Below are 15,983 nucleotides of genomic sequence, written 5' to 3'. Positions count from 1 at the left end.
AGCCTAGAAGCAAGACACTGCCAGATATAGGTGCCATCTTGATGGATCATTGGTTTCTAAAGCAGAACACTCTTTAACAACTTATATTCTCTTCTATTTATGTGACCCAACTAAGTTGATAGTGTAGGAAGATTAATGCATTATAAAACGCACTTGGCAATAGCCTGGGTATCAAGTCCATGTTTATTGACTAAACTTACATAATTGATGTGATGACTTACATAATTGTATAGAACTTACATAATCAGGCCACAGCTCTGAAAATAAAATTTTAAAAAACTGCATCTGATGAAGCAACTCCTTGTCTATGAATACTCATGTATAACAAAGGAATTTGTCATTAAAGTTATATGGAAGAATATTTTTTGCTTTAGTAGGCAAATGGTGTTATTTCTTGGATTTCAACATTTAAAATGGATCTGTATGTTCAATGCTGAAAACATATTACTGCCCACCCTCTCTATACTATGATTGCCAATTAGTATTCTTACTCCAGAATTTACAAGAATACACTATTGAGATATGTGAGTCAGCCTTGAGGATAAACATTCAGCTTTTTGAAGATATTTCTGGGAGCATCTCCTTGGGACTAAGCTTCATATTAGGAGGTTATAGCTCAGTATTTAGTAACGATCTTCTGTACCAAAAGAAGTAGCAATAAGAAAACTATAGATAACATAGCCAAGGAAATGACCAATTATAAATGCACCATGACCTACCTGGATGCAAGTGTATTAAACAGTTTGCCATTGTGTTATACCTTAACAAATCACTGATTTGATCTATTATATATTGTTGCTGTTTTAGGCCAGTTAGCATTTTTAAAGAAAGAAAAGAAGAGCAAATTTGTATGCATAAAGGAAAACTTCAAAAATTGTTAGGATTCATCCTATAAGGGAAATATAACTACCTCATTTGTTTATCACTACATAGAACAGCTTGTAATTGAATTCATGTGCCTCTGCCGCCATCTCTGTGATTGTCTTCCAAGAGACAATGTCATTTTTGGTTGCTATGCAATTTCTTCTTAGCAAATTGAACTGTATCATAGGGCAGGCTCTTCCATAATGAATTCTGTTCTATTTAGGCACTTCTGCCCCCTATTTATTCCTGTCCTTGTTGTCATTGGAACCCAGAATTAAAGTCTTTTATCAGAGTTCATTTTCAAAGAAGATAGTTTCAGGACACTTGCTGTGGCTGATGTCTGTCTCTGCAAGACTTGCTGAGCTCCAGCTCACCATTAACTATATATGGCATGATTGAAGGATGACTACCCTCTGCAATATATACTGTATGTGTATTTTAGTACTAGAGTTCACCTGGAATATGTCACTGCATTTTAATATTTTGGGTCAATACTGACACCTCTGGCTGCTGCTGCTGTAAGCTATATTGTCCATAGTCAAGAATGACAACTATAAACATACATCTCTTGTGAAAATGACTTGGATTTATATCTATGGATATGTTAAAGTATGTCTGACTTGCACAAGTCCCTGTTCAACCACAAAGTTCTCTGAGTGACTGAGCAGTTGTTCTCTCTTACCTCAACAAGGTTGTTGTGAGATTAAAAAGAGAGGAGAGGAGATGTCCATAAATACCATCCTGAGTTCCAAATGAAAATTGGTATATGAATGCTGCTCTAGGCTTTAGTTTCATGCTCCAGCCTGAAAACCCTAGAAGACAAACATAAAATAAGAATCTATTCTGACTTCATTTATATGTGTGCATATGGTTTAAAGAAGTCTTCAGTCTTTTGAGGTTCATGTGCACTATGACACCTATCTTTAAAGGTTAAATATAATTTTTCCATATTTACACCATAATTTATTTTCAATGAGAGTTTCACCATTACATGTGATGTACAAATTGGGCCCTGTTTCAACGTGTTCAGCATGTGTCAGCTAAGTCCAGAAATGTTCCCCTTAGTTGCTTTTGGGAGATGATGTAAATTCTTCTGTGTTGCAGAAGACTGTCGGCTCTTCGTTTACTGAAATTCTTCTGTGTGCTGTGGAAATTTATTGGTTTTCTAATTTGTTAATGAAAGAGAGTTAAGTTACTAGTATTCTTTGGTAGTTTCATGGTTTTATATTAATATCATCAGTAGAGAAACAAACTGGAAATGGCAAAGTTGTTGGTATGCAGCCAAGGCAGACAATAGATGCTTTTGGATGCTATGTCAAACCACAGTTTAATGTAATGAGGGCGAATCACAGTTATCTTCAGGACTGCATACTTCTTTTGTAGCCTAGCCATGATGAATGCCAAAACATGGAGTTTTATCTGAACTCAACAAATCTCAATGGTGCATTATGGTTTTTCAGAACAAGACAACTCCAAATTATTAATTTATTTAGTTATTTATAAATCAAACTTGTATGCCACCCATCTCACTGTACAAGTGACTTATAAAAGCATAAAAACAGTTAAAAACACAAAACAAAATTTATAAGACAACAAATGGAGTTAAAAAGTGGAGAGAGCATCCTCAGAGGACTAACCACCCCCAGCGTCGCGAGTCCCCATTAGACACCCAAGCTAGTCTTAAGGCTCTTCCAGAAGGCCAAAAGAGTGGGGGCCAATCTCACCTCAGGGGGTGAGATATTCCACAGGGTGGGGGCCATGGCAGAAAAGGCTCTCCTCCTAGACCCCACCAGCCAAAATTCTCTACCCGACAGGGTCTGCAACATGCCCTTCCTGCCAGACTGCGTGGGATGGATTGATGTAACCGATGTAAATACTGGGTTATAAAGCTGATTTGCTTAAACTATAGGTAATATTAAATGCTATTCAGGATTCAGACAATATCCTAAACTATGATTAATTGAGATTAGAAGCAGAAATTAATCTAAATTTTACAGCAATAATGTTGGAACAGATTCATCAATAGCTATGGTGAAAATATTCCTGTCAGTTGCTAATTCACGCTAGCCATGTTAAAGAAATCTGTGCTATATTCTTAAAAACTTGATATAACATTCAGATTTTTTTCCTGTATTGATCCAGCTGGAGCTATATGTATGTATATCATTCTTATAGAGAAAGGTTTCCATTTCCAACATGGAACTAAAACATTGCTGAAGCCCTTTTTTTTGTTCATTTTACTATTCGGAATAGCAATGAATCCATTCTCTGTTTCTGTCTTTCTCTTATATAGTTTGAAGAAGGCGTTTTGGATGCTTGCCTATACTTGATGGACAGAGCACAACTGGACCTTGCTGGCCGAGGGAATCCTGTCAAAATCAGCCGTGTTGGCTCTGCTATGGTACGCAGTAAGCATATACTGTGTGCAGTATTTGGAATCAATTTATGACTTTTTCTTAGTCTACTTAAATATATAATAGGAGTATGTGGATTGGGATAAATTTGTTCTATTTTATGACTTACTTTGCAAGGAAGGCCTCTACTTTGGTCATTTTATTAAAAATCTGGTTGCCAATTCACCAGTCCACTAGAGTGGGGCTGTTGGCTTCTCCCTCTTTTTCACGCAAAAATGCCATTCATGTTTACATAATGGGTGGCCTATGCAGAGGTTGCTTCTTTGTGTGTGTGTGTGGCTTCCTGGAATGACCATGTGACCACATAAATGTGCTCTTATTGGAAAGGCTCAGTAACCTTTTAGGAAGATCCAAGACAAAATTCTTTAAAATACCTATGTGGCATAAAAATATGCCATATGCACTAAGTTATGGTCCCCATGGCTTGTTCTACAAATAGGAATAGTGAACTGATATTCCCCCAGTGGAGAATCCTTAAAAAGTGTTCTAGATATATTTAGATCTTCTGCCCTGGGGCAGCATATCTTGGACTATTTCTGTATGCAAAGCATTTAATAATCCATCAATTGTTTCATCTTCCACAGATTTCTAAAAATGTATCCTTTAGGCAATTTTCTAAACTTATTTTGCGCATGGTAGATGAAAGACTGGGAGACATTTGCAGCTGAGCATAAGTTAACAATTCAGTTGTCCACAATAGAAGACCCACACACTGGAGCACACTAACTGCATTTTCTAGTAGAACTGCTTATGTGCAGCTAACCAATTAATGCTAGAAAAATATTTTTTGCGGCAACTGTGTGTTGCTGCAGACTTTGTTATCTCAACAGTTGTTTTGTTTGCAATAACCTAATCTGGAAATACCATGAACTACACTAAAACCTCTTCTCTATAGTCCAAACTAACCCCAACACTAACCATGTCTTAATAAACCATCTCTAGTTGTTATCGTTATCAGGGGTGAACATGGAGGGGAGATCTAACCTTTTCCTCTGATACTTCATTTCTGAAGAAAACTCTTCCTCTGTTATTAGTCTGGGGTGGATGAACTCCTATTGGCTAACAACAGCTTAGGGAAGAGATTTTCACTGGGATGGTGGTGGGGAAAGTTAAACCGTCCATTCCCATGATCTACAACCATAAAGAATATTGCTCCCAGTTCATGGTGGTATTATTTAAACATAGACATGACTTTATTTATTTAATAGGTGCATATCCTGCTTTTATATGTGATAACACTTCTTACATCACATCAGATTTGTCTTCCCATAGCTAATCTTAATTTTAAAAATCATTAAATTATTTTAGTATAGTGTGGCATTTTAGTATTGCATTGAGTTTGTCTGTTAGTACCTTATAGGATGACAGAAGAAAATATGATGAAATTCCTATTCATGTATTGTAATCATAACATGCAGACACTATTTCCTAAAGGGAGAAGGATGAACTTTTCAGGAGAGCCCTAACAAATTCTCTCTTCTACACAGCTGTTCAAGGCATAAGAATCCTGCCTTTCTTTGCATCTGATCATCCTTGCATCTCTGTTCTTGGCAAGTTACTAGTTGTCTCAGTTCACTGTGAATATAACTATTAATCAGTTTATCCATTTATCTGATCAGCAATATTTTAAGGATATTCCTCAGAACTTTTGTGGCTCTTGAACCACTTCAAGATTGCACTGCCCAGTTTCAGAGGCAAAAGTGCAAACATTCATTAGTGTAATTTTCCTCTTTTTTGTTTTGTTTTTGCTAAGATAAGTAAGACCATTTCCATATTGCACTCCCATTTTAGTGCAGTGGGATGTGAATGCTGTTGATTTCTACCATTAACCTTTCCCCAACCAGGACCATCAGTTTTAGCTCTGCCTTCCAGTGTCACATAGGCCTAACCTGCATCACTTATATGAAAGTCCAGCTCCGACCCACATTACTGAATTTTAATACAGACTTGAGTTGCTATAGCATTGTAGCTAAGAATCAGGAGGTCCCTGTCTTGAACCTCCATTAACATGAAGTCAGCAAATAGCATGAGGTCAGCTGTTCTTTGTCATGTTCAGCCTCCATCCTCAAAGCTGCAATAGCTATGATATAATAGTAGTATTATTTGTTGTTATGTAAGAATGGACTCAAATTATCTGTAAGCATTTTATGGGTGTGAAATAGTGTCGTGAAAGTAGTTCATTCTGAAAAAAGTGTATGATGATTAGAAGTTTAATCCAGCTTTCTTCTTATCTTCCAAATTTGTGGTTTGGTAGCAACAGTGTGGGTTTTGGAGTGTATGACAAACATTTGTAATATAAAAATACCACCTAGGCTGGCCTATTTTTCAAGACAGCCAAGGGTCTCTACCTAAACCCTGTTAGACCTACTAAATACTTATCTTCTCCAGCATTGGGGTTCACAGGATGTCGATTTTCTAATTAGAGACTAGTAGTTAATCCAGCCAAAAGCTTTTCAATGAGAGTCGCGATTTATTTGACAAGAATGTAGCAGCTCAGTATTAACATAATTGCAAGATAGAAAGCAAAGGAGCTTTTGTGCATTGCCTCCGCTGATTTGGTTCAAATTGCTGGAAGGAAATGCATTGCTCACTAATAGCTATCCATTTAGTCATTAGTCAGCAAAACTCTTACTTCATGCAGCCTCACCTCCAGCAAACGTAGACAAGCTAAGTCTTGCTTTCATGATGGGCAACCCACAGTGGACCTAGTTATTTGTTTTTACTCACCGCTTAGATTAGAAAATTTAGGCTGAAGTGAGTGAGATTGTGAGGGGATAACATTGGAACAAATAATATGAATTAGGTGACCATTTTTTTTCTTCTTGTAAAATACTCTGTTTCTTTCTAGAAACGTTTGTTTTCTGAAATACTATAAATTTGGACCTGAATTGCATAACTGCTTTGATGTGATGTGGAGCCCGTCAGAAGCTGAAGCTCAGTGTATAATGGAGGAATTATGTAGGAATATCCCCATCCAAGATGTTTAAATTTTATGTCCTTATATTGTACACTCAAGCTTGTCAAGAGAAATGCAGGTGAATTTATGCTGGCAGTTATGCCTTGACACTATGGGCAGCACAGTCTAGGAGGCAGAATTATGGCTTGTGGCCTTAAACATAACAGAGCCACTGAAGCTGTTGCTGCATAGAAGCTACCCTGCACGTTCTTTTTAATGCATTATATCAGACAGAAACAGATGTTTTATAATCCATGCGCAGATTATCCTTCCACCTATTGCTTTTCAAATATATTGGACTACAGATCTCAAAACCCCCAGCAGCAGAACTATTTACCATGTTAGCTGAGAATTTGAGGAGTTGTGAGTCGAACACATGACAGCCAGTTTGGTGTAGTGGTTAAGACAGTGTTGTCCAAACTTGGCCGCTTTAAGATGAGTGGACTTCAACTCCCAGAATTCCCCAGCCAGCATGGCTGGCTGGGGAATTCTGGGAGTTGAAGTCCACTCATCTTAAAGCGGCCAGGTTTGGGCAACTCTGGGTTAAGACATCAGGCTAGAAAACAAGAGGCCATAGGTTCTAGTCCCGCTGAGGCACAAAGCCAGCTGGGTGACCTTGGGCCAGTCACTTTCTCAGCCCTAGGAAGGAGGCGATGGCAAACCACTTCTGAAAAACCTTGCCAAGAAAACTGCAAGGACTTGTCCAGGCTGTCTCTGAGAATTGGACATGATTGAACGGATTTTTTAGAAAAAAAAAATCCAACACACCAGGTGGGGAAAGCTGCTATTGGATATCATATTTCCCATCACATAATTACAGCTCCCAGGATTAAATGAAGGCTGTGGTGTATTTACTTACTTCACCCAGGTTTTTAAAGATCATTTAAGGACTTGAAGGATCAAGAGGTCTGTATGCTCCTTTGCTTGCCTGATGTTTGTCTCCTCAGCCTTAAGCAAATTACTTACCATTACTTGGCAGCTGTGTATGTGTCTGAAACCTGAAACAGGGTAATCACTGGTATGAGAAGAACCATGCACCCACAGCCACTTGGTTTTGTCAGGGTTGAATGTGAGCTTGTTCTTCCATTTCCAGACCAAACAGCTTCCAAGCACTAAAACATGATTTCAACAGCATAACTTGAGATAAACAACTGAGCATTTTCAATGTACTGATCATGCCAGATCTCATGTTGATGGATGACCTCACCCAGCAGTTTCATGTAAATATTATCAGGAGAGGCAAGAATGTCAAGCCTTAGGGAGCCTGCAAACTAAGGGATTTAGGCTGGACCTCTATCCAGCTGTTATCATTGACTGGAACTGGCCATGGAGAAAGAAGAACCACTGCAACACTCCCAATCCCATACTCTGTAGCTAGTCCAGAAAGATATCTTGGTTGATGATCTCAAAAGCCATTGAGAGATCAAGAAGAACCAGGACCACCCCCATCCCAATTCCACCAGAGTTCATCAACAAGTATGATCAACACTGTCTCCATATTATGCCCCAGCTTGCAACTCAACTGAAACAGCTCCAGATAATCTGTTTCCTCCAGGGTTCTGGAACTGTAATCCAATCACCTTCTCCATGACCTTACACCAAAAGAGAAAACTGGAGGTTGGATGAAAATTATCCAGAACCATTGGATCTAGCAATAGTTTTTTGAGGAGGAAGCACAGTACTGCTTCCTCTGTGAAGGAGGAATTTACCATTTCATGGATTCAACTGCATGTCACCTCCCAGGAGGTCTTAACCAACCAGGAGGGACATGGATCTCATAACTAGGTGACTGGACTAACAGTCCTGAGGATCCTGTCCGTGTTCTCAGGAATCACAGGATCAAACACTTTCTAGGTTACATGACAAGCTAACTCAACAGGGCCTGCCAAGTCAGAGTCTAACTCTGATTTGGCCTTAGGAGCCAATAAGAATCAATTAGGCAAAATGTTTTGTTGAGTAGTTATTTTTTATTTTAGGATTTTACCATAAACAGAAAATGTGGAGCTGTCTCTTAGCTCACAGTGCATAGTACATATGTTTTAAGACTAAGTTTCCTCTCAAATTCTATTGTAAAGCACCTTATTTTAGCTGTTGGGTCAGTTCAACCTCTTTCACCATTACCAGGCATTCTTTCCCACCTTCAGCATCAAAATAAATATCCAATCCAATCCTCCTTGCAAACTTGTAGAATCCTTTTTGCATCAACATTCAAAATAAATATTCTCAGAGATTAACATCAGCAATGACTCAATTTATTCATTTATTCTTCAGATCAACTCTAAAGATGATGAGGGTGTAGTTTATGGGTCTTGGGACAACGTTTATGATTATGGAGTGGCCCCATCAGCTTGGACTGGAAGCGTAGACATTCTATTGGAGTATTACAGTACTAAACAGCCAGTGCGGTATGGGCAGTGCTGGGTCTTTGCTGGCGTTTTCAATACTTGTAAGTATGAGACAAAATGTGCAACGAAGAATAGTATTTTTAATATACTGATGCCCTTTCTTTTCAGAATGAACCAAAGAAGTCCCCCCGCCCCGGGACCTTCTGATATTTAAAATTATTAACTTGTATCTAATACCAAGAGTATAATTAGTCTCTTTTTAAAATATAACAAGTAATGTTTATATAGAACAGAGCAGAGGAACTGGGGCTTGCTAGATGTTGCTGAACTATAACTTCTAGTAGTTCCAGAAAGTATGTCAATGGCGAGGGATGCTAGAAATCATAGTCCAGCAACTTTTAAAGGGTTACAAAGTTCCTTACACCTGTTAAAAAATAATTTGCTTCATATACATTGTACTACTGGAATTGTAATGCACACTAAGCCTGGAATTAACTACATCAAAAGAAAAAGAAAAAAACCAGCAGCTATATTTCTGCTTTCCTTCTCCCCCAAAAGCTTGCTCTGTTTTATATCTCTTCATTCCTACAAATGTCAGGCAAAGAAGTAAAGTTTCCCGTGTTTCCTATCATAAGTCCCTTTTGGCCTGTTTCAACATCAGTTTATGGTTTCTAAAAATTATCTGTATGAAAATCCATGTGCATCTCCATATATACATAAGGAATATGAATTTCCCCCAATCTATATAATTTAATGCACACTTTTTCTAACATCCATTTTAAAAAGCAATTTTCTTCAGTCTAAGTGCATTTTATGCCCTTATTAATTGATTGATCTCTACTCAGATGTGTACCTAGAACAGCTAACCATGATTAAAATGCAAAATACAGAAAGTATAAAAAGCCCCTTAAAATAAATAAACAATTAAAAGCCCAGTGGGAAAAAAATGCTTCTTTACAAATTTCCTAAATACAGAGGAAGTGCATTCTATAGGATGGGAATTATGTAGAAAACTGTCTCCTGCAGGACAAAGAACTAAACTTTTGACAAGCAAGTGCATCTTCCACAGAACTTGATGGCCAGTCATGTTCATAACAGGAAAGATATTCCCACAGATAGTCCATAAGCCAACTAGAATTTTAAAATTGCACTGATTGCCAAATGGTTGATAGTAAAAATTTTAGGTGTTGATGTTAAATTTTGCCCACCAAAAGTTTGGCCATCAGTACAGGTCTTTCAGTACAGGCATCCTGTGATTTCTGACCTTGTAGCAGTTATCAACCTAGTTGTCACATTTTGCACCAATTTCAACTTCTGGACTCATTTCAAGGATGAAGGTGTAAAGTACAGTATGTTAAATAGTCAAGGTAGAATGTCACCAAGACATAGATCACTGTCACCAAAATCCAACTGGCTCAGTAATTGTTGCAACTCACACACTAGCCAGAATGGTATAAGTACATTCTTTGCATCATATGTATATCCAGCAAGAATTTAGAATCAAAAGGCACTCCCAAACTGTGGCCATATTCTTTTAGGGGGTGGGCAATTGCATCCACCCCCCCCCACAAGTCTTTAACTGAAAGTCTAATTTTATATTTACCAATATGCCTTGTCTGGGTTTTAATTTCAGATTGTTCTCCCTGATTTAGCCTGTTACTGAATGTATGCAACATTCAACAATTGCTTTCTTGGAGTGGGTGGAATCAGCATACTCTTGGCACCTTATTCCAAAGCTTCTAATGTCAACAGCTGAGGTGTTAAACAAATCCCCCAGAACTATCTTTTAGACATAATCTAACAGGAAGAACTGATTGCCAGACTAAAACTGACCAGGGAATGATCTGTCCATGATAATGAAACTGCACAGAGCTCCTCTACTTTCAAAGCATCAGCTTTACCTGAACAGAATATCAACTTCACCCTGCCAGACAGGTAGATCAGATACTAGTTAGGACGGATCAGGTGACATTAAATTCTGAGATGCCCTTGAATTAGCAACCTTGATTCAACATGGACACTGAAACCTTCCATGACAAGGAACCTTCCAAAAAAAACCCCTATCTTGATAGTGACACCGATAGGCAGCAGGATGGACAGTGCACATTTTCCTGGCCATTGAAATGCAGCATCATACACTCAAAATTGACAGTATGTCAGAGGAAGCATCTGGCCAGTAAAGTGAAATTCTACAGGTCATGGACCATTTCATGTCTCCACTCCCCAATCCACACACAGAGTTGGTAGAGATGAACTTCCTCTTTTCAGTTGGTTCTCTGCAACACATGCCTGAACAGCATTTTCATCCAATACTAAATCCAGGATACTAGTTTTGTTTTTTTTTAACCATCAAATGACTTGGCACTGAAGAGCAAGACTTTTGGGTTAGAGGGCCTTTTTCACTGTCACTTGCATTTCCTAGGTTAGACTTCAATCTGCAAGGAATGGAAGTCAGCTAGTGGCCTGCCCTCCTTTCCATGTTAAGGCCTGCTTGTAGCTTCACAGCATGTCTCCCCCTTCCAGTTATTACTTTGGTATATTCTCCTGGGCATTTAAAAATCTGAAATCTGAAAAAGTACAGATTTGGTAATATGTGTTTTGATTAAGAAATGTTCAGGAAATGAGAACTGGGAAAGTTCATGTCAAAATGCAGACAAAAATAATTTTTACTCCTTCATTAAAGAAAACCACTCCATCTGTTTGTCGTATTATGTATTACTAGGAAACATGTATTCATGTTCAGTGCATCACTGAGTTATAAACTTACTTCATTTAATATTACAAACAATATCTAAGAGAGAATGGCTTCATTAAGGCCAGCTAGCAAGCCAGCTAAAATATTAACCAATTATCTTCCTCAAAATTAAATCTAGTACTCTAGTACTCACAAATGAATAAAAAGATATAACTACTTAATGGGCAATGGGTCACATCCATTGGCTTTCCCCACTGAAAGGAAGCATTATGTTCTACCTACCATATTATGTTAGTACCCCTCTTTGCAGGGCAGGATTTCCATTAATTTCTTCTGTACCAACTCCAATCTGCTTCAATAGTCTATTGATGTTTTACCTGCTGAATAACATGGGTGTAACCTACTTATACTAAAATTTAGGAGGTAAAACCTGGAAATCTTTGTCTTTGTTTTTGTAAAGTGATATGGCAGAGACCTAATTATCTCAGACATATCTGAACACATGGCTGGAAAATTTTTGAAAGTGAAGATGTTGGAATGTACATTTTTGTTTAGATATATATTTCCTCCTGTGGAAGATACATACAGTAAAAAACACTCTTGTTTGTTACCCAACTGGCAGAATTCCAGCATGCAAATCTATCCTTCCTATTATATTCTTGCCAGTATTCATAGATGCTGCCAGATATCTATATATAGATATATATGATTAATGTGCCCTCCCCTGTACTTGTATATGAAAACTAATCTATAATACTCTAATAATCTTCCATGGTACAATTGTCAAATGAAGAATTAGTCCATTTAATTCAGTGGGGGACACCCACTCCCATTGGCATCCTGAGTAGATTTGCATACATATTTTTAGATAAAGATCCAGCCATGTGTTCAAATATGTTATGCAGTGGATTTTAAACAGTTTTAAGTTTCTTAAAACAATCCTGTTCTGTTTGCTTCTTCACTGCTATATGAAGTGTTTTAGAAAATAAGAAAAGAAGATGCAAATTACTTTGATATCTCAGGAAGGAAAATCGCTTTGCTTAGATATATCAGATTCAGTGTGCATTTGCAGCCAGCACTTTCATTGGTTGGGAAAGACTGATGTAGAATATATTCATATATCCATTTCCATAGAACAGGAACTGCAAGAAATGAAGCATATAAACCAACCAGATAAAAAGTCCATGATTTTTACGTCTTTCATGCTGTTAGACACTCAGCCTAAGAGCAGGCAAATATTCTGAACAGGCAGACAGGAAGTTGAAAACATGGAAGCTGAAAGTATGTCACTTGATGGGAGAAAACAGAAAAGTGCAAACTTTATATTAACAGGTGACATCCAATTGTTTTTCTGCTGCCCAGATGTGCTATGTCCACAAATTCCAGAATTCTCAACCAACCATGTCCAGTGCTGAGTGTGAATTCTGGACGTTGTGATCACAATGCATCTGAAAAGCATCAGGTTAGGTAGACTGTCCTATACCAATTAGCTCTGGTTTCAGTTTTCAGTGCTTTAAAGTTTCTAACATTTTACCAGTCCAATAATTTCGCTTTCCAAGGTTACCATATTGAAAAACTGAGGACAGTCATCTATTAAATATGCTAAAACATCCCAAAAAAGAAAGAGCAAAGCCATTAATCTTGAACTTGTCAGTTGAATTATTTCCAATGAGCCCCAAGGGCTTGTGTGCTGGAAGTGTAGGAAGGCATTTGTATTAAGTATAATCAATAGGTGCACGTGGTAGTAGATGTATCCAGGTAATTTGTCATCAAACCATTAAAATAAATGTGCAGTGTTACTCTTCTGCATGAAGCACTGTAGCCATCATAGGCTACAAAACATGAATTACTGCAGGGATGTCAAATACAAATCTCAAAGGTCTTAGCAGGCTTTTTAAGGAGCCCCAGTGTGGTTTCTGGTTCTCCATCACACTCCACAGTGTGGCAGCTATTTCATCAGACTTTCCTTCCCTTTCCCTTTAAATTAGCAGTGGGTCATACCTATGAGACTGGGAGAGTGGAGTGCTGACACTATGTTAAGGGCAGCTAACATATTATCTTTTTCACTCCTCAAGATGAAGATGCAGTTGACAATTAAACAAAATATTTCATGGAAATGGAATGGATGCTTTGGGAATATAATGGAGGGGCTCATAATTCCTGTTAGCAGAGCTCTGGAAGGAAGGTTGCCTGAAACTTTGTGTCCCCCGCCAGTCAGTTTATACAAGAACAAAGCTAGGTAACTGAATGACTCCAGTGGCTCCTGTATAACCAACAAACGAAAGTACCAAAGAAGAGGCTTTCACCTGCATCCTAGATTCATATGGGAATAGCCAAGCCTTAGGTACCCAATCCCAAGTCTAGTTAATAAAGATATAATATACACTGCCTTGAGCACCATTCTTTGATGGAAAGGTGGCGTATAAATTCACTTCAAAAAACAACCCCTGTGTATAGATAAGCTCATTGCTATAGAGATAGTGATGTGAACTGCGCCAGGCAATGCGTTAATGTCTTCTGCTATCTACCATAGTTTTAATGGGAACTTAATGATACCCCTTGGTGTTTCTTTCCATTGTAATGAACTGTGAGGGCTAAACTGGGTTGAAGTGGGGCGGGGGGCTGTCCATACTGGCCCAATCCAGTTCTAGGTAGTCTTGTACCACAATCCCTCCTGTCTCTGACTTCCTCTCATGAAGATGCATTCCATGTTCATTTGTTTGAAAAAAGTGACACTACTCAATACTGTCATTGGCCCTGAACTACCAGGCCCATGTTAGCACAGAACAAAAAGAAGTAAGAGTGGCCAGCATGTCATCAACTTGGTTTGTCTTGCATATGTTCACTAGAATATGCAAGAGTGTTATGGTCCACACAGCAAAAATATCCAACAAATGAAGTCATCTAGGTGCCAAAGGAAGTAAGTTATTTTAGAAATATGGCTTGAAAAAGCTTGCCCGTGTTCATTTATGCTCATTTAGGCATATCAGATTGAACGATGTATTGCACAATCTGTTTTTGTATTGGAATTTATCCACTGCTGCCAGGAAGCCATTCAGAAATGGTAAGGGAAATATATTTATTAGGAATACATATTCTGTCCTCTTAAATAAATAAGAAAAACCCTTCAAGGATCACAGTCCCCTCCCCCATTGTTTGCATTGTTTTCTGCTAATAATTAAATATATGTTCTGTACACACCCATTTCAAGGAACAATTTACATATTTCTTAGCTAAAAATAACACAGAGAAAAATGCATATTTTGGATTGATTAAAATAATTAGGTAGTAAGTGATGGGAAAAACCTCAACCTAAGGCACTCCAAAATCATTGCCAGCTAGAATAGACTTTGCTGAGTTGCTAATATAAAGTAGATTTTTGGCAATCTGGGGATACCCAGGATTAATTTAAGAATTGGAATCTGAGCTGCTCCCAGAGCCATCATGACTTCATAACACAGCTCCATGTTGAAAGAACCATTTGGTCTTAAAAACACACACAGAAAGAGGGAGGACATCAAGGTCCACAGAATTCAAGATTACCATAAAGTGTTTGATCTGCCCTTAGTCCGATGAACTTAAATTATATCAATGATTAAATTCTAAGTAATATACCTCTAATGAAATCTTCAATATTGGAAAAAGAAACTTTAGCCTGTCCATGTTTTATTTCACCTTCTTAGAATAATTCCAAGAGCAATCAGTAAATATTTCTGACCATCTGGAAAATTGCATTAACCAGCTTATATCCCTAGTCTTGTATCCCTAGTCTTGTATCCTCCAGAAATATTGGCACGATAGCTCCCAGAATCTGGCTGAGAATTATGGAGTTGTCCCAAAATATCTTGGAGGGTACTGGGTTGGAGAAAACTGGCAAAGGTTATATGTATTCAGCTTATCCTGTAATGTTACATTGTCTTAAACCATTTCATTACTCTCTTTTATTTGTATAGTTCTGAGATGTCTAGGAATTCCTGGGCGAGTCATAACTAACTATTCTTCAGCTCATGATAATGATGCCAACTTACAGATGGATGTGTTTGTGGATGAACATGGAAAGGTGGACTCCAAACTCACAAGAGATTCAATCTGGTATATTTTCTGGAGAATTGCAGTTGACTTTGTAACAGTTATGTGACCATAACCAAGTCTTAGTTTTCTATCTTTTACAATGAGATGGGTTGGGATGGGGGACATGTTACTGCTTACCTATACTCTTAGTAGATCCAGTCATCATGGCCAATGGTGAGTTGATGTTCAGTGACATCTGGAGGGCACTGGGAGAAGACAACAATACAGACCACAGTAGGATAATTTAGAGCTGACATGTAACAAATACAGTAGTACACCACAGACTGTTACACAACTGTTACACAATTCTAATCACAGAATTATACAGAAAGCTATAATGGTTCCATCCCCAGTGTCACATATTGGAGTGGAAAGGCTCAAACAATGAACCTGCTCTATATTTGTAGGTTCCCTCTTTATGTAGCTTGTGTAGATGTTGCCAAATGAAATGGATTGTGGTATGGCAGAACTCAGTCTGATGTGAAACTCTGAGGATTCTGATTTAACTTCAACAAACAAATATTCTGGCATGTGCTCCTTGATAATGCCTGTTGAACCCTCTTGCCAGTGAGAGTGGTTTAATCAACTGCAGAGCCCCTTTCTGATGTGTCAGTCAAGAGCCCTGGCTTTTCTCTCCC

The 15,983-nt window shown here is 38.1% G+C and overlaps 1 protein-coding gene across 2 annotated transcripts in view; it reads left to right on the top strand.

Moving 5' to 3' along the window:
- Positions 1–15,983, top strand: part of F13A1 (coagulation factor XIII A chain) — a 101,520-nt gene that overhangs the window by 44,241 nt on the left and 41,296 nt on the right. For both annotated transcript variants that reach the window (XR_015794030.1, XM_088130807.1), the window contains exons 6-8: positions 3,158–3,265; positions 8,506–8,680; positions 15,228–15,366. Coding sequence is in view for 1 of the 2 variants with exons in the window: in XM_088130807.1 (XP_087986933.1) it covers positions 3,158–3,265; positions 8,506–8,680; positions 15,228–15,366 (422 nt within the window). In the remaining variant the exon portion in view is untranslated. The remainder of the gene's footprint in view (positions 1–3,157; positions 3,266–8,505; positions 8,681–15,227; positions 15,367–15,983) is intronic.

Source organism: Python bivittatus, unplaced genomic scaffold (genome assembly GCF_059951505.1).
Source record: "Python bivittatus isolate LINGU-HERP-01145 unplaced genomic scaffold, Pbiv_v1 ctg000840_np1212, whole genome shotgun sequence".
In the NCBI taxonomy this organism is placed as follows: domain Eukaryota; kingdom Metazoa; phylum Chordata; class Lepidosauria; order Squamata; family Pythonidae; genus Python; species Python bivittatus.
This window is presented reverse-complemented; position numbering and strand designations above follow the sequence as displayed.